The sequence below is a fragment of the Carya illinoinensis genome, chromosome 15 (assembly GCF_018687715.1).
Source record: "Carya illinoinensis cultivar Pawnee chromosome 15, C.illinoinensisPawnee_v1, whole genome shotgun sequence".
NCBI lineage: Eukaryota > Viridiplantae > Streptophyta > Magnoliopsida > Fagales > Juglandaceae > Carya > Carya illinoinensis.
Window position 1 is genome coordinate 26,449,861 of NC_056766.1, and position 26,660 is coordinate 26,476,520.

Here is a 26,660-nt window from a genome sequence, read left to right on the forward strand (position 1 = left end):
TTGTTGAGTTGTAGGTTTGAATTTCTGGAGGCTAATATTTTTCCCAGCTCATTATTTTCTTCATTTACCAGTGAGATAGTATATGTAATGCTAATTTGATATGTAGTTATAGATACTCCTTGTTTACTCGGATATTGGGTGATTGTAGTTGTTTTCTCTTCATTATGTGTGATAGTGATGATAAATTTAAGATTTTGTGGTTGCTAACTTAGGAACCTGTTATAGTTGAATTTTAGATATTTTGTTAGTTCTATTGCGATAACATATCTTTCCAAAATGATTCTTGATCACCCATGCTGTCCCTCGTATTTATGTGACCCTCGTATTTATGTGAGTACTCGTTAAAATAATTTTTTTTGAAAGAAGGCACAATTGGTCGCTTTGGAGTATATGTTGCTTTAATTCATGCTTTTCCCTTTGCAGGCTCAAGATAACATAATGAACCTTCCATTAGCAAATGGCTGGGGGGAAAAGCATCGACTCTTTGTGAAGTGGAAATATGTTGAAGCAAAGGTAGCTTATTATTTTGTTTGTCTAATTCTAGTCTTTCGGTCTTGTTGTAATCCTCAGTTCTCTTTGGTGTTCAATCTTTATCTCTTCTTCTTGTTTAGATTGCATGGTCTTAAACCTACTTAGGGAAAAGAAAATCTCACTTCTAAGTTATTGGATATGAATGGAAAGATGCTTGAACTCGAGTCTCGAGGCATAGTTAGTTAGACATATACACATAGACTTCAAGTGAATTAGTGGCTATTAAGCTCATTCAGAAAGGTTCTCACTTGGATCTTGAAACTTTATGAGGCAAAAAACAGGCCTTTGAAACTGACCATCCAATTTGCAAGTTCATAATAGGATTTAGACTCAAATGGCTCAATTGGTTCATAATGAGCAGAATAATTTTTTTTTGAGATTATGAACAGTTTATATGATGAGAAAAGATAGATGATTACCGTAAGGTATGGATAGTGAATGTTGTTGAAATGTATTACAAACCTATAATATCTTGGAATGGATGAAATTTATATGATAGATAATGAATTTGATTTTAAAAGTTGGTCTACATCACAACATTGGAGAACCTATAGTATAAATCATATGGTCATATGAATATACATTTTGACTGAATTATATCAGAGGTACTTGAATACCATGACTAAGGCTGATAGTAATTGCCAAGTGTTCATTTGATGAACTTAAGGATGCTCGAGCGTAAGTATGAAATGGTAGAAATACGAAATATAGAATCTTGAAATGCACCTATATTTTTCCTACCATGTAATGCCCTAGATTACTTAAGAGGCCCAAATCCAGTGAACTGGATAAAGGAAAACAAAAAGATGATTTGGCCTTTTAGAAGGCAACCTGGTCCATGTCGGTGTGGCGGGTTAAGAACGTTTCCGGGTTTATCTCGGGTTTGAATTCGATTGATATCAACCAATCATCAATGGTAGCTTTAAGATGGAAGAGTTTGATGGTTGTCTATATCCTTGGGATTAGCATCGTGTTGTCGGTTTGTTCGCCGATGGCTACTCTCGGGGTCTCGACCGTCATTCTCCTAGTATTTTCTTGGCTGGAGGTGTCTCTTGGGATAGAGAGTGACGCTGAGGTTTGTCCCTCTCCTCACTCAAATCTCAGGAATCTTAAGGGATGCTATGAGAGTGTTTCTAGGTGTGATTTAGCCTTGCATGAAGAGGAGGATTATCATCTTAACTTATTGGCGGAGGATGATTATACGTTGATGGGGAACAATCAAAGGTTTTCTGAGATGAAGATGGTTGTAAGGCAATGAAGAGTATGTACTGTATTCATACCGAAAGGGAGAAGGTTGGTGATGATCCTATGCCTTTATGTACTCTGCTCCTAGGTGTGAGTATGGTTGGGTGCTCTTCAAAATGGGTGCTTAAGAAGGTCCAAGAAATTCAAGAGTTGTTGGGATTCGACCAGTTTAGGGCCTTATTGCCATTGAAGAGGGTTGAAGAGGGTCATTATTCGTCCTCAAAATTAGTATCGAAAAAATAGAGAGAATTGAAGAGGCTTACTAGCACAATAAATTATGATGCAAAGGAGGGGAGTGTAAGTTGAGTAAGGAATAAGGGGAGGGCTTCAAATTCAAATTAATGAAGCCCAAGATACTATCTTGGAATGGTAGAGGACTAAATGACCTTCACATTTCCCTCCCTTTAGACTTCCCTCTAATTGAGCTACCTCCCTTATGTCGTAGTTAATTGCCCAAGAAAGACGCTGTAACTCCCTGTTTTTCTTGAAACTTTTGGTTTTAAGCGCGTGGCTTGCCTCGATCGTGGTGATTAGTTCATTGAATTGGTCTTCGCATCATTGATGTGAAATCCCCACGAAAGGCAGAATCTTGTTAACTTTAGGCAGAATCCAATCCGCTATTGGAGGAAAAGAGACCAGGGGAGCAACATTATCCTCAGAAACATTAACCAATTGCATTCCCAATTCTGGACTTTCTTCCGTGCAAGGCACTAACGACAAGTCCCGTACCTCCTCATCAACTCCATTGTTTCTTTCCATCCCCATTAGAGCTTCTGGGGTGGCAGCAAGTCCCTTCACCTTAGGCGACCCTATACGTGCAAATTCAGCGGATCCTACATCTCCTTTACCATTTTCGGGAAAGGGTGTAACACTGCCTAACGGTTTATCCTGTGTTACCTGAGGCGAATGACATTCCATTATTGCATTCTCTACACCAAAACCCAATGTAGACCCCACTTCAAATAACCTAGATTTTCTTCTGACTCGCCACGCTCTCCTAGATCTGGTTATAGGGACAGAACCGAATCCAATCTTATGTTTTCCTTGATCTGAATTTAAAGGAATCAGGCCTATCTTAGTCTTAACAACCCTGTTGCCTCCAATTGAAAGCGTGTCTATTTTCGTTGACAAGAAAGCTATCGCTGTTTTCAACTCGACAAGTTGGGTTTCCATATCCTTTAGAGAATTTTGCATCGCTTCAAGCTGGTTCTAAACTTGCGTGATTTGCAGACCACTTTCACCGTTCCCCTTACTTTGAGCCAAATAAGCATGACCCATCTTCGGAGTTGCCGCATACGATCGCTTTGCCACTGTGGATGTGCTTGGGTCTTTGGTGTTCTCAATCTTCTTTTCCTTTCTTGACCCCTCATCACAGAGCAAATCCGCTGCAAACTTCTCCCAACCTTGTCCTTCATGCCCTTTAGGAATTACAACACTACCCCGCCGGCCTCCTCCACCATATTCAGTGACAATTAGATACCAACCATGCTTGTTGGAGCATCGTTGGGCCATGAATTCTCTGTTATCTTCGCACAAGTGTTTTGTGTAATCTGTATTTCTCCCTGTTGTTAATGCTGCTCCCACTGTACCAATCAACCATTCTATACCATTCCGACCCTTTTCTACAGATCTCCAAACCCTTTTGCCCCTCGCCACTATTTTTAATGAAGACATCCAAGTTTCTGGCAAAAACTCAAAAAGCCTTCGATTCCACCCAAAAATACACCATTTGACCCATACTGATTCAAATTCAAAAGCAGAGGCTTTCCAAGCTATAAGGGGGCTTCATTTTGTCGAAAAAGGCTATGGTATACAAACCAATCACCGGAAGGAAATAGTGACTGCGAAATGCCCAACTCAAAAGAATCTAGCCACCGGAGATAGGCTGACGTCAGAGGCCAATGAAGAGACCGCCGGTGTTCGTCAATAAGTTTTGTGAAAGCCAACAGGGTCACCGCTCCTGATAGATCTTGGAAAAAGAAACCCAACCCAAAAAAAAAAAAAAACAGTTGCCAGAGTAAATCTGACGTCGGAGGCTAGCGAAGAGGTCGCTGGGACCCGTCGCACTTTTCTGTGAGAAGAGACGTTGGTGACTCCACCAAGAAAGCTAGTGCAAGGCAGGCAGAGGCGAGGCAGAAAAAAAACCTAGGTCACCGGAAGGATATCCAGCCCTGGATACCCTTTAGTGACGACGCCAGTGTCTGCTGGTCCTATCTGTGCCGGACGTGTGATGGCACTCGCCGGGCAAATGATGGCGGCGGTGGCTCCTCTAGGGTTCTCTCTCTCTCTCTCTCTCTCTCTCTCTCTGATATGCTGACTTTGCTGCCAGACAATGCAAGTTTGGGGATGTCCTTAGGCGGATGGGTTTTCCTTACCTCTAAGGGGGCCTCTGGTGGAGTCAGTGTGTAACAACTCCCTCCCTAGGGATGGGAATGTCACGTAGACATGTAACTAAAGCCAGGTAAGAGACTTGCATAATTTTACAAAAACCTTGTTATCTCAAAAGAAACTTAAGTTAAACCTTTGTCTAAAACATAGTCATATCCAAGTTTCCAAACCAACTAAATGAAAAAGAAATTATAAATATAGTCTAAGGTTCATTAGTCCGCACCTTCTAAACTTGCCCGCCTGCTCATTGTCCTCATTCTCCTCACTTGGGTGGTAAAAAATGAAATGAAAATTAAAATGAGTCGAAGACTCAGTAAGAACTCACCACAATGAAAGCATAATAAATAAAAGGCTTTTCATAAAACTTTCTTGCTGAAAGAATAATTCTTGTTTTATCAAGAATAATTCTTGTTTTATCATGCTGATGCTGGTGCTATGCATGACTGTCTTAATTTATCTGAATTAACTTGATTAATTGACTGATTTGACTGGTCCACACACTTAACCTTGTGTGCAAGGTTGTGCATCGGCCCCACATCCCACTGTAACAAGGGGAGTCGCTGAGTAGTATTTTGGCATATTATGGTGGACCACGCTTGAGTTCGTGGTTTGCACATCCACCTTGAAACTGAACTGAAAGGTCATCTGACTAACTGATCTTTTCTTGTACTTGAACTTAAGATAACTTACGTGTCTCATGCGATGTGATATGCATGACATATATACTAATATAAATAACTGTAAAATGCGATGCGGAAAATTAACATGATCATATGCTACGATGACTAATATGCTTACATATATCGTAACATGCGTGACACGTAAAAAGAACGGTACCAAAGAACTGGCTTTAATAGTAATAGTCTAACTATGTGTTAGTCCTAATTTGTGATCAAATTACTTACCTTGAAACACTGATATTGAATATCCTCTTCTTATCTCGTTACCTAAAAGAAATACTGTACATCACTAAGAATTCTAGGAATCGTATTTTGACCCTCCATTTAATAATTGAACTCACTATAGTGAATAATAAATTTTAATAACAATTCTGTACGTCTAAAACAAATAATTCTTCCAAAGGCATGGTGGAGTAGATCAGAGGTGAGCAAAATATTTGTTAAATTGACGAAGAAAAACATAGGAGAGGAAGAAAGTAAGGGCAGTCATGCTCACCGGAGTAACATGAGACTGGCGGAAAATGACCAATCGGCAAACTCAGTGGTTGCCCAAGAACCTCCAATCCCTTGTGGCGGTCGACAGTGGTAGAAATAAGATTTACAAGGTATTTGGTTAATTACGGAAGGGAAAGAAAGCAATGAGGATCGCAAAAATATAAGTGCAATAGAAACTCACAAAGAGATTACAAAGCTCGGATGCTAGATTGAAGGTTACAACGGCAACACCCAAACTCATTGTATGGTGGCGAGGTTATGAGAAAGGTAAAATTTGCTTGATGCTATAAGATTAAAATGGAGAATTAAGGGAATGAGGATTTTCTGCTTTGCTGAATTATTGAGAATATGGAATAGAAATTGATTGATTCGGCTCTCACATTGTAACGTCTCAAAATCAAAGAGATCGTCTGATGGATTGTAGTGGAAGGCTTATGTGGGATGAGATTGCTGGGGTTTATGCTTGGTGGGATATGCCATGGTGTATTTGAGGGGATTTCAACGTGACTCGGTTTCCGAGTGAGTTGTTGGGGGAGATTTGGTTTGATCTTGCTATTGCTGATTTTATCTTTGATCTAGAGTTATTGGACCTGCCTCTGGGTGCTTTCACATGGTCTCACAACCGAGCTTGGTCAAGGTTGGATAGATTTCTTGTTTCTCCTTCTTTGGAAGGCTCATTTTTCGGAATGCTGCCAAAAAAGAATGTCAAGGGTATGTTTGGACCATTTTCCTATCATATTGGATTGTGGGGGTATTCATGGGGGTCATAGTTATTTTAAAATTAAAAATATGTGGTTAAAAGCTGATGGTTTTGTGGATATGGTGAGACAATGGTGGTCTTCTTACCAGTTTATTGTACCCTGAGTTTTATATTGGCAAGTAACGCGGGCTGGTTTGGGTGGTGAAGTACTCTTAGAATACTTCGCTACTGTTCATTATTTTATAATTACTTTTCACATACTTTTTACTGGAAGAGGGCTGATATAGGGGCTTTATTGGAAGAGGAGTTGAGTAGGAAAACTTCAGTGACTGCTGATCTTGAAAAGCTGATTTTGATGGGAGAGATTTCGTGGAGGCAGACATCTCGGGCTGTTTGGTTGAAAGAATATGATTGTTGCACAACGTTTTTTGCCAACTCTCATTGTAGAAACAATGCCATTGAGATGCTCCATTTGGAAGGTTGTGTGATTGATGATCATACTAATATTAAGAATTATGTGGTTCATTATTATGAGACACTTTTATTAGAACAGCAATTGTGTAGGCCAAAATTTGATGGGCTGGTTTTTGAGACTATTGACATCTTGAGTGCAAATTGGTTCTAGAGACTGTTTGGGGAGGGTGAGGTGCACCATGTGGTTAGAGAGGGATGGCTAGAGACAAAGCCCTTGGATCAGATGGCCTTTCCATGGAATTTCTTCAGTAGTGTTGGGATATTGTGAAGGGAGATATTATGATAGTTTTTCAGGAATCCTTTTCTTATCAGAAATTTGAGAAATGCCTAAATACAACATTTTAGCACTCATTTCTAAAAGGGCAGGGTGACGGATGTCAAGGATTTTTGTCCCATTAGCCTTGTAAATGGGGTGTACTAGATTATTTAAAGGTACTTGCTAATCGTTTGAGTATGATTATGGAGAAGATAATCTCGAAACCTCAAAATGCTTTTGTTAAGGGGCAACGTATTTTTGATTTGGTTCTTATTGCAAATGAATGTTTAAAGAGTAAATTGAGAACGTGAATGCCATTTTATGCAAGTTGGATATGGAGAAGGCCTATGACCATGTGAATTGAGATTTTTTTTTTTTTTTAAACTTGAGAGGTGTGGTTTTGGGGAGAGATGGCGTATGTGGATCAAATATTGTGTTACCATTGTTTGGTTTTTCTGTTTTGGTTGATGGTACCCCTGCTGGTTTCTTCAACAACACACATGGATTGAGACAAGGGGATCCAGTGTCCCCTTTTCTTTTTGTGATTGTTATGGATGCACTTAGTTGGTGTTGAAGTTGGCTGTGGGGATCCAGTGTTCTCTTTGCTGATGACACATTACTGTTTTGTGATACATATCCTAGTCATATTCAGGTGTTGAAGGCTCTCTTGATTTGCTTTGAAGCTGTTTCTAGTCTTAAGGTGAACCTCGGGAAGTCTGAGATGGTGTTAGTGGGTGAAGTTAGGAACATTAGAAGGTTGGCAAGTATTTTGGGCTGCAAGGTTGCTTATTTGCCAATGAAATACTTGGGTCTCCCACTTGGGGCTTCCTTCAAGGCCAAGGCTATTTGGGATGGGGTTGTGGAGAAAATTAAGAGGAGATTGGCTGGCTGCAAAAGGCTGTATTTATTGATGGGGGAAGAACCACTCTTTTTAAGAGTACATCCTAGGGGTTGGCTCTTTTACCTTGGTCTTGGTAGTATGCTCCCTCTAGGTCTAAGGTTGAATCCTCTTTGGTGCAAACAATTTCTAGGGGCCATTAGGCTGGGGGAACTTCCCTTGAATTACCCAAGGTACACTTGAGGGAAACTCCTTGCCGAGGGCCTGTGCACCCCCCGGATTAGTCAGGACTTTGTTCTCAAACACCCGTTGCCAATAAAAAGAATAAAATAAGAGTGCACTCTCTAATCTTTCCAATTATTTTTTTTTATCCCTTTTTCCTTTGCAGGCAAGTGTGGCTAATTGAATTGAGCAGATTTTTCGAGCTTTTTTCTGGGGAGGAATTGGAGAGGAGACTAAGTTCCATCTAGTTAAGTGGAATAAGGATGTACACCAGTATCTAGTGGAGGGTTGGGAATTCAAAATCTGAGGATTTTTAATAAGGCACTCCTTAGCAAATGTTTTTTTTTTTTGGCCCCCCGCGGGGGGGGTTGTTGTTACCATCAGGAAGGGGAATCTTTATGGAAGATTATTATTGAATTGAAGTATGGGAGTTTGCGAGGGGGTTGATGTTCAAAGAAGTGAGGAGTGCGAATGGTGTATGTTTGTGGAAGAGCATTAGAAATGGATGGGAGGCCTTTGTTCGATTTATTTATTTTTGATAAGTAATAATTTTATTCAAAGAAATAGGCATATACCCAAGTACATAGGATGTATACAAAGGAAGTACCTACAACTTCCAGAAACAGAGAAAACAAACACCAGAAAACTAAAACAGATTCAGAAAATTATCCACCATTACATAAGCTTTAGCCCCAAAACCCAAAGTACTCAAGAAGAAATCCCTAAGACCTCCCAAAGAGCGTTCTTTATCTTCGAAGCATCTCCCATTTCTTTTGATCCATATGCACCACATAAGACAAGGGGGAATCATCTTCCAAATACTAGCCCCCTTCTTACTGCCCTTCAAACTCTTCCACCCTACCAATAAATCCATTACTTCTTTGGGCATTACCCAATGTAAACCTGTCCAGCTCAAAACCTCATTTCACAAGAATCTTGTCGATTCACAGTGAAGGAAAAGATGATTTACTGATTCTCCATTCCTTTTGCACATGACATACCAATCAGCAATAAACAATCCTCCCCTCCTCCTAAGATTATCCGTTGTCAACACTTTGCCCAAAGAAGCCACCCAACAGAAAAAAGCAACCTTGGAAGGAACTTTCACTTTCCATATACTTTTCCAAGGGAAAACACAATTACTATGACTTGACAAATTCTGTAATAGGATGAAACAGAAAACTTAGCATTTCCAGCAAGAGTCCACACCATGCTATCCTCTCTTTCTAGCACCAACTTTGAGATGTAAAGTTTAACCAACAATGCCTGAACTTCATCCACTTCCCAATCATTAACATCCCTTTTAAAAATAACATTCCATTCAACCTTATTATCACTGCTGCAGTAAGAATCCCAAACAGCTGCATTTTGATCCCTTGCAATTCTGAACAGGGCAGGAAATTCCAGCTTGAGAGCAGTATCCCCACACCACAAATCGTGCCAAAAGAATGTCCTCTTTCCATCTCCCACCTTCAATCTAAAATTTTTAGAAAAGGAATCCCATCATTTTCTAATAAATTTCCACAAACTACCCCAGAAGGTCCACTAAATTCTTTAGAACACCGACCTCCCCACAAACTTCCATATTTCACATCTATCACATTTTTCCATAGAGCTTTACTTTCCTATTGATATCTCCAAAGCCATTTACCAGGTAAAGCTCTATTAAAAACACTTAAATCTTTAATCCCCAAACCACCACAATCCAATGGTTGACAAACTTTCTTCCAACTAACCAAATGAAACTTTTTTTCCTCACCTTTACCAAACCATAAGAAGTTCCGAAATAATATCCCAATTCTCTTTTCAACCCTTGCCGGAAGAGGAAAAAGAGAAAGGAAATAGGTGGGCAGGTTAGACAAAGTACTTTTTATAAGAGTTAATCTTCCCCCCTTAGACAAATAGATCCTCCTCCAACCAGCTGACCTCCTTTCAATTTTTTCAATCACCTCATCCATATGTCTACAGCTTTAAAAGAGGCCCCCAAAGGAAGCCCAAGATACCTCAAAGGTAGTGAAGAGATTCTGCACCCCAGTAAGTTGGTCAAATCTGATAAATTCTGAACATTACGCACCGGAACAATTTCAGACTTTTGATAAATGAACTCTTAACACAGCAATAGTGCTCTTAAAGCAAGTAAATTTTCAGCGTCAGGCTCACAAAAAATCAAGGATCATCAGCAAATAAAAAATGAGAAATCTTTAAGCTATTCCTTGTCTCATTACCCACCACAAAACTAGAAAGAACATTACCCTCCACAGCCTTCTCAGTCATTCTACTCAAGCGTCCATAATCATAACAAAAAGAAGGGGAGAAATGGGATCACCTTGCCTCAAACCACAAGAGCTACAAAAGAAACCAGCCGGTTCTCCATCACCAAAATAGAAAATTTTGCAGTCGATACACTACTTTATCCATGAGCACCATTTAACTCCAAAGCCATATCTCTTCAACATATATTCAAGAAAATCCCAGCTTACATGGTCGTAAGCTTTTTCTATATCCAATTTAACAAGAACACCAGCTTTCTCCAACTTAAATCTACTCTCCAAACATTCATTAGCAATTAAAACAGAATCTAAAATCTGCCTTCCTCTCACAAAAGCATTTTGAGATTGTAAAATTATCCTCTCCATCACCCTACTCAAATGATTTGCCAGCACCTTAGAGACAATTTTATAAACACCATTCACCAAACTGATTGGCATAAAATCTCTTATCTCCACAGCCCCCGGAATAAGAGCAGTGAAAGTCGCATTCAAACTCTTCTCAAACCTCATGTACAAGTGGAACTCGGCAAACACCTTCATGACATCTTCTCTAACAACATCCCATCACACTTGAAAAAATGCCAAAGATAACCCATCCGGACCCGGAGCCTTATCTTTGTCCATACCTTTCACCACATCAAGAACTTCTTCCTCAAACTCTCTTTCCAACCACACAGCATCAACCTGCTCTATGGAATTAAAAACAAGGCTGTCCAGTTTTGGTCTGCAAGAAAAATTTTCTGAAAACAACAGCTCATAATAATTCACAATGTGGGCCTTAATATCTTCTTGATCCGTAATCAACCTGTCCCCTTCACGAAGAACCTCAATCGCGTTGTATCTTCTATGAGAATTTGCTGTTTGATGAAAAAATTTGGTACACCTATCACCTTCCTTCAGCCACAACACCCTTGGTTTTTGCCTCCATGAAATCTCTTCCATTAATGCTAAATATTCCAGATCTGAAACCACCCCTAATTTTCTGTATCTATCCTCTTCCGATGACAACCCTTGCACCTCCTTCTCTTCCAAAATTCGCAACTCCGCCATAAGCCGCTTCCTCTTGATATCCAAAAACCAAAACTCCTCTTTATTCCATCTCTTTAAATCATTCTTTAGAGATTTCAACTTACTAGCCAAAACAAAACTAGGAGTGCCAGAAAAATTATAGGAATTCCACCAACTCCTAACTTTATTCCCAAAACCTTCAACCTTTAGCCACATGTTCTCAAACTTAAAGTAACTTCTTCTACTCACAATTCCACCACAATCCAACTTAATGGGAAAATGATCGGAACATAGTCTCGGCAATACTCTCTGCAACAAGCCAGAAAAAATGGGCCTCCCAAGAAGGCGAAACCAGAAACCTATCCAACCTAGAAGATCTGCCATTTGACCAAGAAAAATCTCCTCCCACCAAAGGCAAATCAATCAAATTTAAATAAAAAATTAAATCTGAAAAAGTAGCCATAGCATTTGAAAAATGTGAACCCCCCGACCTCTCACTAGGAAACCGAGTAAGATTAAAATCCCCTCCAAAAAACCGAGGTAAATTCCACCAACTACAAACACTCGACATCTCATCCTATAATAGATTTCTTCTACTATCCACATTAGGGCCATATACCCCAGCAAACGCCCACTCAAACCCATCCTCAAGGTTCTTAAAATGACATGCCACCAAGAAATCCCCCACAAAATGATCCAACAACTCCACTACCCTAAAATAATGATTCCACCCGAGGCCCCGTTAGATACCAACTCTACCCAACCCACACTACAACAATTCCACAAACTCTGAACTATGATTCACAAATTTCAATTTGGTTTCTTGAAGGCAAATAACATCAGCCTTCCATTGACGCAACCAATTTTTCACCCTTAGAGGCTTCCTAAAATCATTTAAACCCCTAACATTCCAAGAAATAATTTTGGGCTTCATGACAAACCATTGACAGCCCTTTCCTTACCTTTTTCCCTCCATGCACTCCCATCCCTGGACTTATAGTTAATAGAGCACTCCAGCCTTTTAAGTTCCCTCTCATTTTTTGCAGCAGATTTGGCCAAAGCAGGTTGACCTGCTTCTATAGCAATCAAAAGAGCTCTGAATTGTTCTTCATATCCTTCACAAGAAATCCCCCCACAATCTCTAATCTCTTCTACCTTTCTCAGAATCCAATCAGAAGAGTTACAAGGCCATTCTAGCCCTGGATTAAAAAAACTCAAAGGAACAGGATTTAAATCCTCATTAGAATCTACAAGCTCCCTAGACTCACAAGAAACAGAGTCTTCACCTCCCCCCACCACCATCTGTAAATCAGAATTGTTGAGAAGAGTGCAAGGAACGTCTTCTACACATGTATCACTCCCCTTAATCCCTACACTTCTCTCCTCAATATCCCTAGCCCTAACATCACGAGACAAGGAATCCTCAGACTCCACAACCAGATCAGAACACAACCCCAAATGCTTCACCGATGACACACCTTCCTCCATCCCCTCCTTCTTGGGCATGCACAACGTCGGGATACTGCTAGAAGATCCCCCCACCTCCATTGACCCCTTTTGAGAAGGCACTGACTGGATCAACACCATCTCCATCCTGAGCTGGGCATTCAATAGCTGTGCAGCAGAAGGCGATCCTCCAGCACTGATCACAGCTGTTGATCTTGTCGCCTGAATATTCCCCATCGGATCGCACCCCACCGGTGACCTTGTCTGTGATGATGGACTAGGTCTCTGAATAGTGCATTCCATCGAAGCTGAAGGAAGAAACCCAAAACCTTTCTGGCAAATGCATCCTTTAGGTCCCCCACCCTTTTCCCTCTGCATAACTCGTCCCCTGACTAGTCCCCGTCAAATCGCACCTCGCCGGCGACCTAATTTGTGGTGATGGGCCAAGCCTTTGTATAGTGGAGGCCACCAACTGATGAGGAATCTTAGCAGACTCTATCAGGCGAGCTTCATGCCTCAACTGATTTGGGCCTCTATTTGGCCCATCTAACTTACACCCAGCGGACTTAACAAGCATAGGCCACACAACCCATTGCTCCATTCCATCAAAAGACCCAAACCCTTATCTACTGAAAGTAACAAAGTGCCTATTTTATCCTTCCAACTCATTAATTCCGCCCGAATGTGCCAGAGAGACCCCTCAACTTCCCCCACTTTCTACCTCATCTTGGAACACCAACCATCACTCTCATCTTGAAAATACCTACCACTGTTCTTCTCCTTCAAGCCATCTCTTCCTGTTGAATCTACCAGAACACTTATATTTTTAATACCAAAATCACCCACTGCAGGATTCTTAACAGGAGCTAAGTAAGGAGCTTCTATGAAACAATTCTCCCTTGAATCTCCAAGAGGACCTCTGTTTACTTGAGCTGAAACAGAGGATCTAGAACCAACAATCTCACGCAACTTCTTCACAAAACCAGACCAGCCACTACCATTTCTCCCTTCAGGAATGACAATAATTCCTTTCCCAGCTCAATCAACTTAACAAACCTTCCATAAGAATTACGAGAAAGTTGGATTAAGAATACTCTATTATCCTCCCTTCTGGTCTGATAAAAAGCTCTATTACCTGAAAAGCTTAGACATTCTTCAATCAAATTAGCTATCCAAACCACCGCATCACCACTAAGGTAAAGAACCCTAATGAATTTCCTACACTTTTCAACAATACAAAATAGATTTCCCCCCTTCCTTCTAAACTCGAAAAATTTTGCTTCAACCCCAAAGTTGCACTCCATCAACATCACCTCCTGACTGACCATGCAAAAGCCAAGAAAAATAAAACTGAAGCAAAGATGAAAGAAAGAAACGATGAAATGAAAAACAAAATTACATAAAATTCCCGATGAGAAGCGCCAGACATATGCAAAGAGAAGTCATGAGAGAGAGAGAGAGAGAGAGAGAGAGAGAGAGAGAGAGAGAGAGAGAGAGAGAGAGAGAGAGAGAGAGAGAGAGAGAGAGAGAGAGAGAGAGAGAGAGAGAGAGAGAGAGAGAGAGAGAGAGAGAGAGAGAGAGAGAGAGAGAGAGAGAGAGAGAGAGAGAGAGAGAGAGAGAGAGAGAATGTTTGTTACCTTTGTTTGATTTATTAGTTTTGCGATTGGCAGTGGATCCAGAATCAGATTTTTCCATGACTTTTGGTGTGGTGATTTAGCTCTTAAGACCATGTTTCCTTCTCTTTTTCAATTGGCTCTTGATTAGGAGGTTTCGGTGTTTGAGTTATTGGATTGGTCTAGTGGTTCCTCACAGTGGAATGTTCGTTTTATGAGAGCTGTAAATGATTGGGAATTTGAAGCTATTTCTGATTTTTTCAGTTTATTGTATACTGTGCATATTGATAATAATGTGGTGGATAGGATGCTTTGGATGTATATTGGGGGTAGGAAGTTTACTGTGCGATCTTTGTATAAGGCTTTGCATAGTAAAAATTATGCTTTGTTCCCTTGGCAGTGTATTTGGAAAAGTAAGGTGCCGCCTAAGATTGGTTTCTTTGGTTGGACTGCATCTCTAGGGAAATTTTTGACTATGGATAACTTGAGAAAGAGGGGTCGCATTGAAACGGATTGGTATTATATGTGTAAGAGGAGTGGGGAGTTGGTGGATCATCTTTTACTTCATTGGGAGGTGGCAAGGATGTTATGAGGAGAGATCTTTAATAGAATGGGTATTACTTGGGTGATGCCCAAGAGGGTGGTTGATTTATTTGATTGTTGGCAACGATGTAAGGCTAACTCACTAAATGCAGATGTTTGGAAAATGATTCCTCTATGTATCAATGTGGTGCCTATGGATTGAAAGGAATTTATCATGTGGTGCCTATGGATTGAAGGGAATGGTTGGAGTTTTGAAGATAAGGAGCGTTATTCGGATGAGCTAAGAAGTTTCTTCGTCCGTACTTTATTTCTTTGGGCTTCATCTCGTGTTTTTAATGGAACTTGCTTTAATGATTTTCTTGTATCACTCTGTAGCTCCTGATTTTTGTAACTAGGTGTTGCTGATTGTATACCTCTCCTGTGTACTTCGGCTATGCCTATTTACTCAATAAAATTTATATAAAAAAGGGTGAGTTATGATAGAGTTATATGAGTGTCACATTTGTTATTTTCCAGTTGAAGCTAAGTTTTATAATTTCCAAACCGCTCCATGGTATCAAAGCCAGTCTAGTAACGCTGTGTGGTGTTGATAGCACAATGCAATAAAGTGAAGCCTAATCTTTTGATATTGGATGCCTAACATTTATTTCAGCCCAAGAAAATCAAAATTGAAGATTTATTTATGAAAATCATATTGGTATAATATATAAAATTAGTAAGGGTTGATCTTGTCTAATATTTCTCTTTTTTGGTACTTTAGGATGTCTCAGGATTTTTCTTTTAAACAACTTGCTAAATATTTCAGTCACGAAAATCTCGGTTCAATCTCATTCATCTTCTATATTAGCTGGTGAATTGTTGATGCAGTCTGTTTTCTCCCATACCACTAAGTATACATGTAGTTTTAGGCCAGGTGTCCCTGGGCACAGATCTTTGTTGCATTCCTTAAGGACATGGACTGTTGATTTGATGGTGCCCAATTGCAAATAGTTGTATGTGAAGTGAAGTGTTTGAGTTGTGGAATGGATGTTCCATATGGGGACAAAATTAATATACCATCATTAGTTGCTCATCAGGATTATTATTGGCAATGAATTAACCAGGGTTGCGTATCTTTCTTCTCTTTCTCCCCTTTTAAAAGTGTAGAATTATTGACATATCACCAGGGCTAAAGTTAGGGGTTTGAACCTGTTCCAATAACTTACTGGTCTGTATGCACCTTGCAGCTTGATTAACCTATTTAGCACTAGTCTTTTTTTCCTTGTCAATCCATGTTTCTTTCAGAATCATCCACTGGTTGGAAAGTGAAATGGTCGAGCTTTGACGCTAATATTTAATGATATTTTCAATTGTTGTGGTGCAGTAAAATGTTTTTGAACAATATAAATCTGCGTGTTCAAGATTTACTGTGTTACCTGATTATTTTGGTCTATACAATTTGACATCTGCATAGGGCATACCACAAAATTTCAGCATTATTGGTGACTTCCTAACATGATATTAAGTATATAATTTATTTTTTGAGTGCTAAATTTGTTACACAGTGGAAAGAAACATGCTCATTTTTTTTTCCCCCCCATAATTATCTAGGCTGCAGCATATTATTATCATGGTTTAATCCTTGATGAGGGAAATACCGAAAAGTCCCATGGGATGGCTGTAGCTGCTTTGCAAGCGGCAGATGAATATTTCAAAGAAAGTAAGAAGGCGAGTGAGGCTTTTAGTACAGCTCCTCCTCTGTCAAGGTAATTGGAATTTCCTGTTTTCTTTCAGCAAAAAGGAATGCAAGGGGAAAAAACCAAGATTGATTCTTTGGAAATAAATTTATGAAGTAACAGTCAGTAAATCATTTTCTACGAATTGTTGTGGGAGTTTTTCTTCTCTAAGCCCAGAATGTATTTTCTTGTGATCTGTGGGAGTTTTTGAAATCATTAGTTGTAGGTTAATAATCATGTTGATTTTTCTATGATTCCATTTATCCTTAAAAATCTCGAACATACTTTCTTGTCACCTGTAAGGCTATTCAGGATTTCTTTTGTTTTATGTGAAACAAATCTAAGTATGTTGGGTTTTAGTTGAATGGGAGTTTGCTGGTGATTTTTTCTGATAGGTAATGAAGAAGTTTTATTTGTAATTCTGCTGGTGAATTTTTTTTTTTTGATGATAAGTATTCTGCTGGTGAACTTTTAGATTTTAAAGGTTTAAAATGAGGTCTGGTTTTCCAAGACTCTAAGAAGAAAGAATGAAAAAGAAGAAATAAAACCTAGGCAATCACACCTTTGAATAGTACTGGTAGCTGCTAAAAATCTTGTTATAAGTAATATGTTACTTAGCTTTAAATAAGCTGCTAATGATCTTCCTTTCCTGAGAAAGACTAGAATTCCTGAGTAAAAAGAAAAAACAACTTATTCATCAAAAAAGGAAAAAATAATCTTAGTCGGAATCTACTAAAAAAAAAAACCAAAATTATAAAAAGACTCATCGGCCACTGATAGAGCCCGTGCCACAATTCTGGGAAATACTAGCTCAATTGACTAATGGGATTGACAGATTATAAGATGATCAAACTACCCAATTTATTCTTCAAAGGGAGAAAACATAAAATGTCTAGACAGCTGACGCATGATATAATTTGTCATGTAAGGTCCAAAGTAGGCTTAATGTCTGTCTTATTTAAATTCGCTATTCTTAGGTTTCTTTTAGCTACATCCGTAGTATTTGAGCTCCAACTTATTTTAAAAAAATTGAAATGGTTAAATTTGGTGAGGAGGGAGGGAGGCATAGACTTGCTGAAAATCGCATCACAAGTTGGAGATGATCCATATTGGTGCTTAGAACTGTGGGACACGAGGGAATTTGGCTAAACATAGATGGTTTACTTAGAGATACAGCTGTCCAAAATCTTTTTTTATTTTTATTTTTTAATATAACTGTCCAATGTTTTTGTTTTTTATATAAGTACAGCTGTCCAATGTTTTCTCATGCCATATCATATTTTTGCCTAATGCAAATGCAGAGGCTGCCATAGCACTAATAAATCATTAATGATGTGGAAGTCCTGTCCAAAACCTGGGCAAATCAGTCATCTGCCCTGAACTTTGGGTTTGTCAAACTATTGTTCATGGTGCGGCAAGCCTGAAGTAGATATATGTATAAAAAAATGTGTGTGAATTAAATAATGTTTTTATGAATATCTTAGCTACAGAATATAAAATTCTGTTTATGCCAATCTACCTCGTGGGTCAGCAGGATCCATGCATTCTAATATATAGTTTTGCAAGCATGGAGCTTTGCTCCTATGAAGCCATGTCATCTACTCCCCACTATATTGTTAAATTAAAATAAGTAATATATCCCATTATGTTAAAGTTATTAAAGCATAAATAATATATCTCATTAAGTAAGTAATTTTCATTTAAAGTTGATAGTCTTTTAGTTTCCTAACAATTTCTTTTTGGTTTTTTCAATTCATGTCTTTTTAGTTTTGTAATCTTTGGATCCATAAAGGTTGTTGAATTTGAGAAGTTAAAAAGCCATTAAGCTATGACTCTTGATGGCCAAGGTTACTTTGGCACACTATATAAAGAGATTTTGGTCATTCTCTCCACTCGAACAAAGTTTGTGAGGTTTTTCATCAGTGAACTAGAAAAACAAATTAGGGTAAGGGGAGAGAAGATCAATGTAATCAACCAACTTTTGGAGATAAGGCTGTTAGTATTGATACTTTTTTAGAAGTTTAATTTATTATATAATTACTCAAGGTATACTAACTCAGTTACATATAGTACTTTTTTCATTACTATTCCTGCGCCACACAAATCTACATGTAGTTACCATAATTTGACTTCTTGTGAAAGTAATTTTGTAGGCTTCTGTTTATTCTCATCATTGTTTACATGTTTTTTTACAATAGTTCATCTCACCCTTTTCCCTGTCCTTGAGATTGCACGTTTAGCTACTCTTTTTGAGACTTCTGTACACAGGTTGTACTTAGGATCATTGAACGTGCTTGGGTGCCTTTTTCTTTCAAGTTTCGGGAATGCGAGCAGTTTCATGTAGTTTTATCTTACAATCAAGACTGTTGCAGAATATGGTGTCAATGTTTAGTTGTCTAGCCAGCATTTTCGTATTTAGGTTCCTTTTATTTATCAAAAACAGGATTTTAATTTGTCTAGTCATCACTTGTCCCAAAATTGATGGGAAGAGGTAATTTAATTATTTATATTATATCTTTAACACTCCCCTTCATATGTAGACTAGACTCTCCCTTAATAAAGGGCCCAATACGGGGATATTTAATGAATGAGGTGGAGTGTAGAGTTAAGAGTTTGAACTCAAGACTTCTGCTCTAATTAATACTAGTTAAATCTCCCACTTGTTCCATAAACTTAAGCTGATGAGAAGATGTAGATTTAATTATTTATATTATATTTTTAACACAAAAGTTTGTACAAAATATTCATGACCTTGGATTAATATAACATTTGGCATGCCCATTACAGTGAGAGATTATGGAACTATGGACAATCCACTTTCATCAACTTATTGCATTTTAATACAGCCCGTAAATTGTGGAAGGACATTCGAAATTACCCAGTACCCCTTTGTGGTTTTCTATGTTCATACTGGAATTAATATGTGGGGATCTTCTTGTAACGACAGCAAGTAGTTATTGTGTCCGGCATTTTTATTTCTTTAAATGAGGGATTTATTTGGATTTGGAAGAATGTTGTCTCTTGTGAGTCTGTGACCTCACTTGCCATCCTTGGTGCAGAAATCCACCGCTTTGGGGAACCATGAAGTATCTCTCTGAGAAAATTCCAAAAGATACTTCAAGCAAGGTTCGGATAAACCGTGATTTATACTCATACGAGAGGTAAGACTTGCTTGCAAAGTAAGAACCTTGATGCTTTTTAGTTTATCATTCTTGATTGATAAAAGGTTGATATTGATCAAGCAATCTTGATTGCAGAATCATGGAGACGGCACCAACATTGCCTGACTTTGCTTTGGCATTGAAGCCTGATGAATATCAACTTCCTCCAGTGGACCCCTCTTGGAACGAGGAGAACATGAATAGAGGACAAACTGGCTCCAACCAGCACAAGGGTGAAAGAAGATAATTATGAAGTTTTTTCCGATCACAAGGGTACAGGGGCAACCTTAAACATGGAAGCCCATCTTAAAACAGGTGGACTAAAATTTATCAATTGCTGTTTTTCAAAGGTCCATTTTAGTTGTGTTTTCATTTTCTTTGTTTTTTCTTCTTTCTATTTTTTCTCTCTTTTTTTTAATAATCCCTCTCTTCCGAGAAGTCTGTGACTAACCCTGTGATAGAGCTTTGTACAAGTTGCTGGTATGTGTAAATCGCCAAAGAAAGGGAAGAAAAAAAAAATGGTTTATTTGCCAAATTCCAAATAATATCTATACATTTTTGTCTAATTATGTGCAGTCACGGCGATTCATATGTGAGCAAAAATTGGAGAATATTTTTGGATTTTTGTTTGCCATTATGGCTATATCCCTTATGTGAGCGATTCTCAATCTGTATGTGTGCTCACATGAAATATCTTAAGCACTTTGAGAATTTGGATGACATGATATTTCCATTATGTTATTAAAAGTGCTTATATAAACACAAGCTTTTAATGGCATACAATTTTCTGAGCGTACATTGTGCTCGTGTACATTGAACATTATTAGGCATTCTGGGAATATTGATGATGTAATTCTCTCATCTTAATAACGTGTAATCTTTTGATAGGATAAAAGTACTACGTGTCTGTACTACAAGACTATTTAAGAATTAATCATGTCACATTGCTATTGTTACAACTAAGGCCTATTGTTATGTCTAAGGTCTCGTTTTGATGTTGAGATTAGATAAGATAAGATAAAAAATTTGAGAATGGTAGTGAAATAGGGGAGAGAAAGTTGAATAAAAATATTATAAAATTAGAATATTGTTAAAATATAATTTTTATTTTAAAATTTGAAAAAGTTGAATTATTTTTTTGTCTTTTTTGTAAGTTTGAAAAAGTTGTAATAATTAGTTAATGATTAGATGAAACAGTTGAAAATTTGAAATTGAAAATTATTTATATTTGAGTGATGTTTGGATGTCGAGATGAAATCAAATCTGTCATAAGATTACTAGTTTTATGATTTTTCTTGATTGGAACTTGTACAACTTTTATTGGGTTCCCTAAAATGATGTTCCCGTTTTGGTGGGTTTCCTAATTTGAGAAAGTCGTAATAATAAGATAAGATAAAACACTTTCACTATCCAAACATGACCTTAATTTCATTTTATCTTGATTGACCTTAAAGAAGGTTAGCCCGTTATGTCAAATTATACGTGTTTGTTGTTGTGATTCGATAACTAGGGTTGAATATGGTTCGATTTGGACAAGATTGTATGTATATCTAAGACCAAACTGAATCAAATGGTTTGTGTAATCTACAAACACCGAATGACAATGTAAACTAATTTGGAAAATGTTAGTGAAACTTTTCAAATTTATTGCTCATGCATTTTATTTTTTTTAATATTATTAGTGAAATTGTGTATATTTTTTTTAATTTTTTACTTAATGATTTAAAATATTAAAAAAATATTTACAAAAAAATGATAAAAAACAAAAATCCCCACATTTGTGCGTGGCGGCCGCTAGCACCATCCTTTGTTTTTTGCCCCAACCTGGACAAAACCCGACCTACATATAAATATGGGTTTTTAAGGTATTTTATTTAATATAATGTACATATTAAAATTGAAATCTCGGATTAAACTGTGTAAAGACTAAAAGTGGTGAGTTTGGTAAGTTAGTTTAATCCACCAGTTTTTCTTGAACAATCCTAATTATAACTAGACCACCCAACTGTTTTCCTATAAACAAAGTAATAGACCCAAGCCATTTCCTAAATGTTCTTTGTTTTTTCTTTTTCTTTATTTTTATTTTTTTTTATTTTTTTATTTTTTTATGAAAGAAAGAATGCATTCTGGAATTTAAGCAAGGTTTTGGCTATTAGCCAATATACAAGGGATGAAATATAAGGAGCAACGCCAAGCAATATATATAAATTCAGTGTACCTGAGTATAGTTTCTCTCGCTAGCTGAAAGCAACTCCATTGAGCTCCCTCTTACCATGCTGGATTTTCCAAACGGAATCGTCAACTATATGTCAAAAATATGTTAGTAGACAAGTAAGCTTCCCAACACTGTTATCTAATGATGAAACAACATGAACAACCTGATTGGAATCACCTAAAAACAATAAAGAGTTCAAGCCCAGTTCCTTGCAGAAGAAAGTAGCAACAAGCAACCCTCGAGCTTTAGCAAGTGAAGGGTCAACAAAGGAGGACATTGGCTTCATCAAACTTGCAAGAACAACACTAGTACAATCTCTACGAATTAGTGGTGGACGGTATAAAATATGCACGGCCCAAAGTAAGCCTAGCCTAAAGGGAGAGGTCCCACCACTAGAAGACAAAAGAAGGAAGAGGAAGGTGAGACAAGGGGGGACAAGTAGTAGAAAGGAAATGTTAGGATAAGAGAAAAATCAAAGTGGAAAGTAAAGGAAGATGTTAGACACATAAGGGAAGCAGCAATTATCATCACTCTTTGCGGGCACGCGAATATAGGGGCATATAAAAGGAAACGACTATACGATTTTAGAGGGACCACTTTTTTAGTTTCTTCAACCTCAGGACGAGCTCCAGCAAGAAGATATTCTCCAATAAATATATTTGAAGTATCCATTATACAATAAGAAAAGAGAGGCTATGAGAGATTATAAATAAGTATATTATAGTAGACTCTCCCCTCTCCAAAAACCTCCCGTGGATGTAGGTAATATGCTGAATCATGTAAATCTGTGTGTCCATATCTCTTTTATAACTCAGTTCCATTCACTGCCCTGGACGAACAGACATCCTCATTGGATCACGTCGGAGGCTCTTGACTACACCAAACGAGGCCAGATTGTCATAGTGGGCTGAGAAAGACTCTTTTTCCCTTTTTAGATTGTTGTACAATTTTTGACATTAACAAGTGGGTAATACGTCAGTACATGCTTGCTAGAGAAAAACCTTAATTCACTGCATTAGTGGTTGGCAATGACCAAAGTTTCTTCCAAAGTCCCTCCTGCTGACCCTAGTTCAAAGACTCTCTAGTTGACCAAGCTAAAATTTGTCTTTGCAGGTGATAGGCACTCCTGACTGAAAAATGTTTAGTAGCAGTATCCCTCTAAATTAGCTTATTTGCATAGGACATCAAGCTAACAAGAAGTTTTAATATAGCTTTAATGTCTTCCTTAGTAAATCTAGTATGAAGTAAGTCTAAATTCCACCATCCTTGTTGTGACACTACCAAATTCTACTTGGGATTTGACGGAGCATGAAGCATTAGGACATGCAACATAAGGTTACTTGTCCTCGTTCAAGACAAATAAAGATGCAATGAACCTAGCATACAACTTACAATATGCAATATTTGTAGCAGATAATTTTTTTCTTTGAACAATACTATGTATCAGAAGTAATATATCCAAAAAATATAGACATACTTTATGAAATTATCATGATAATCGGTATCCAAAAGGTTACAATACTTGTCCAAAGGGTCTGTAACATAAATAGTACTGGAGATAGAGCTCCCTAAGTACATGCAAAACTAAGGTAATTGCTAGACTAATCCATCAAGTAGCTCACGCAACTCTGTCAAGGATGCCATAATACTATCGATGAAATGGAGCATCGAAGTGATGAGCTCTGTGTTGTGTTGATGTTGTCTAGTCGACTGCCTCTAATTGATCATTTGTTGTGTCTCCTGATCCTGGCACATGATCTAAAATTTCAGGAGGAATGATAGTTGAGACTACTACAATGATATTTGATTACAAATCATAGCAAGTTAACAAACAACTTAAAAAGATAGTTTAAATATGTATGCATGACAATAAAAACATGAATACAAAACGTGATCATAAATAAGCATGATGTGACTTGACTAATAACATAACATGTGCTGAGATGACTTGAACTGATATGATAAGAACTCAACTAATGTGAAATAAACATGACATAAAGCTGAACGTGAAACTAAATATGAATTGAACTTGAACTGAACTGAACCTTAAATAACATGAACATGAATGTGAAATATATGAATTTGAAATCTTGTTCATTAATTAAGCACGACTAATAAAAGTGACCATATAGGTGCTATACGATTCTCCTTGATTCGTGTGTCCCTACAGATTACTACATCATAACATAGGTATTTGCACCAATTGTGAGTATGTTAACATACGTGCCAATTCACAAGTTTTTGCACCTGCTGTAGAACACATAATGTACGTATCTTGTGTTAAGTATATGCACTCGCACGAATACATATAACATGAAATTGAAATGTGGGTGGCACCATTAGCATTAATGCCTAACTTTGCTTCAGTGACCAGTTAATTAGGTCCCATTCAAAGCCTAATGATCTTTATGTTGTCAACTAAGGGAATTTCACACTAGTTTAGACATTCCAGCATGAACAAAGGGATTCCACAAGGATATTATCCCATCTTATTATTTAGGGTCATGATAAACGTAAACAGACGACATAAAAAAAATTATTTTCGAAATATACAAACTATACTCGAGACATGACGTGACACGAAATAATAAGACGGATGACTTGATGTAACGTAACATGACATGTAAGTGATATGCATGACTTGGCATAACATGAAACAGAAAAACAGGATGTAACATGACATAACATGTAACAGACAAACATTACGTGACATGACATCATGTGTAACAAATAAAATTACATGACAAAATATATTATATAATAGATAATTATTACGTGATAGAATATATTGTGTGACAGATAAATAATTCATGATGCAATATAATATGTGACAGATAGAAGTGTATGCCAGGAGATTATCTATGAAACTCTCCTAGATTTTTGTTCCAGATGCAACATTCAAGGGCATACCAGTGGAACTTGTAACTTGTTGGTGAAGGATAAAGGGAAAAAGAAGGATGCGGGTCCAATTTGGAGGCCGCATAAATCAAAGGAATAAGTGAAGGAAACGGAGAACAATTTGAAGTTGCTGGCTTCAAATGCACTAGTGGTGGTGCCTACGATTGGGGGTCAGGAGATGAGGTCTTATGTATTGATGGACACTGTGGGTGATGTCTTAGCTGCCAAGGATGTTAATCTTGACATTACTAACACTGAGGCTGCTCAGGTAGTTGCTCTAGAAGGGAGTGAATGCTTGGGGGTGTCTTGTGGGGAGTGAGTTTTGGTGGGTTTCGATGAAGTGTTGCCTGGGGAGAACATTGATGTGATGAAGGTTGCTGTCGATCTGGAGCATGAGGGAGATGTGGACTCTGGTAGCATTGAACTGAAGGGTGACGATATATCTTCTGGAGAACTGTTGGAAGGTTGTGCTAATGTCAATATTACGGAGGAAATCCTTGAGGTTGGCAGCGGTTCTGGACGTTCTAAAGGGGTTGGTGGATAGGTTAATGGTTCCTTTACTATGAATGGGCTCTCAGATGGGGTTGAATTAGAAACTCTGGATGCTAGAGTCGAGGAGTCGACCAAGGAGAGGGCTATTTTGAGGCTGGATGAGACTCGAGTAGGGAATGTGATGGGGAAATTAGGGTCTCTCTTGGACTTAGAGGGAGTGGGGGCATTCCACATATTGCGAAAGACAAGGATGGTGTGTTGAATACTGAAACGTTGAAACCAAAGCTGAGAACTAGTATGAAATTGCGCAGCTCTACACAGGCTCCTAGCAAGCCTGAAAGGCTTGATAAATGTTAGCAAATCTTCTCTACTGGAATTGTCAAGGTCTTGGCACCTCGAGGGCACGACTACGTGCTATGCTGCAATCTCTAAAGTCGACAGTTTTAATAGTTGCAGAACCTTTTCATCCAGACTGTAAACTTAATCGATGGCAGGGTATTTTGAAGTTTGATGGTTCTTATTCAAATGGTGTTTATGGTGGTAAGATGTGGGTCTTTTGGCAAGATTACGTTCATGTAAATATTATCCATGAATTGAATCAACATGTTACTTTTATGATTAATTCTTTATTGATTGTTTATGCTGTCTATGCAAAATGTACCTACATGGAGAGAAGGGCGCTCTGGGATGACCTTCTTCCATTTGGTACTTTACAGAAACCTTGGATGATTATTGGAGACTTTAATATGATTCGACATGGTGGGGAAAGAAGATGAGGGTGCCCAAGACTCCTATGGCCATGGATGAATTTTCCTTGTTTTTTCAAAATGGTGGTTTGATAGAAGTTCCTTTCTCTGGAAATAAATTGTCTTGGTGTAATGGGTGTGGTGGTTTGGCTAGGAGCTGGGCTCGGTTAGATAGGGCTCTATGTAATACAAGGTTGCTCGATATGTGTCCGATGGTGTCGATGGAATATTTGCCTCGGGAATCGTTTGATCATGCGCCTATGTCTCTACGGTTGGTGAATTCTACTCTAAGGTATGGTCCTAGCATTTTCAGATTCTAGCAAATGTGGACCTTGCATGATGGGTTATGGGAGTTTGTTTCTAACTTATGGCAGGAGGAGGTGAGTGGAGATGGCTTGTGGAAACTTGCAGCTAAGCTGAAAACAGTCAAGAATGCTCTTAAAAGCTGGAACCGTGAGGTTTTTGGGTCGACTACAATGCACCTAAAAAAATTGGAGGAGAGAGTTGAACAAAGGGAGGCACAACTGCAAGAGGCTTATTCTCAAGAAATTGAGTTGGAGTTGCTCATTGCTCAAGTGGATTTAAACTCTTGGCTGAAAAAAGAGGAGACTCGCATTGCACAAAAAATTAAAAATACTTGGATAGGGCATGGGGAGGTAAATGCTTCTTTCTTTGTAGCTTTAATGACTAGGAAGAAGAATATAATCAATTCCATGCAAGTGCT

General features: G+C 38.2%; 1 protein-coding gene across 3 annotated transcripts in view; it reads left to right on the forward strand.

The window, feature by feature from the left end:
- Positions 1-20,151, forward strand: part of LOC122296321 — a 30,052-nt gene extending 9,901 nt beyond the window's left edge. For all 3 annotated transcript variants that reach the window (XM_043105916.1, XM_043105917.1, XM_043105915.1), the window contains 4 exons: positions 424-513; positions 16,300-16,454; positions 19,484-19,585; positions 19,682-20,151. In XM_043105916.1, coding sequence (XP_042961850.1) covers positions 424-513; positions 16,300-16,454; positions 19,484-19,585; positions 19,682-19,832 — 498 coding nt within the window. In that variant the 3' untranslated portion in view covers positions 19,833-20,151. The remainder of the gene's footprint in view (positions 1-423; positions 514-16,299; positions 16,455-19,483; positions 19,586-19,681) is intronic.
- The last annotated feature ends 6,509 nt before the right edge of the window (positions 20,152-26,660 follow it).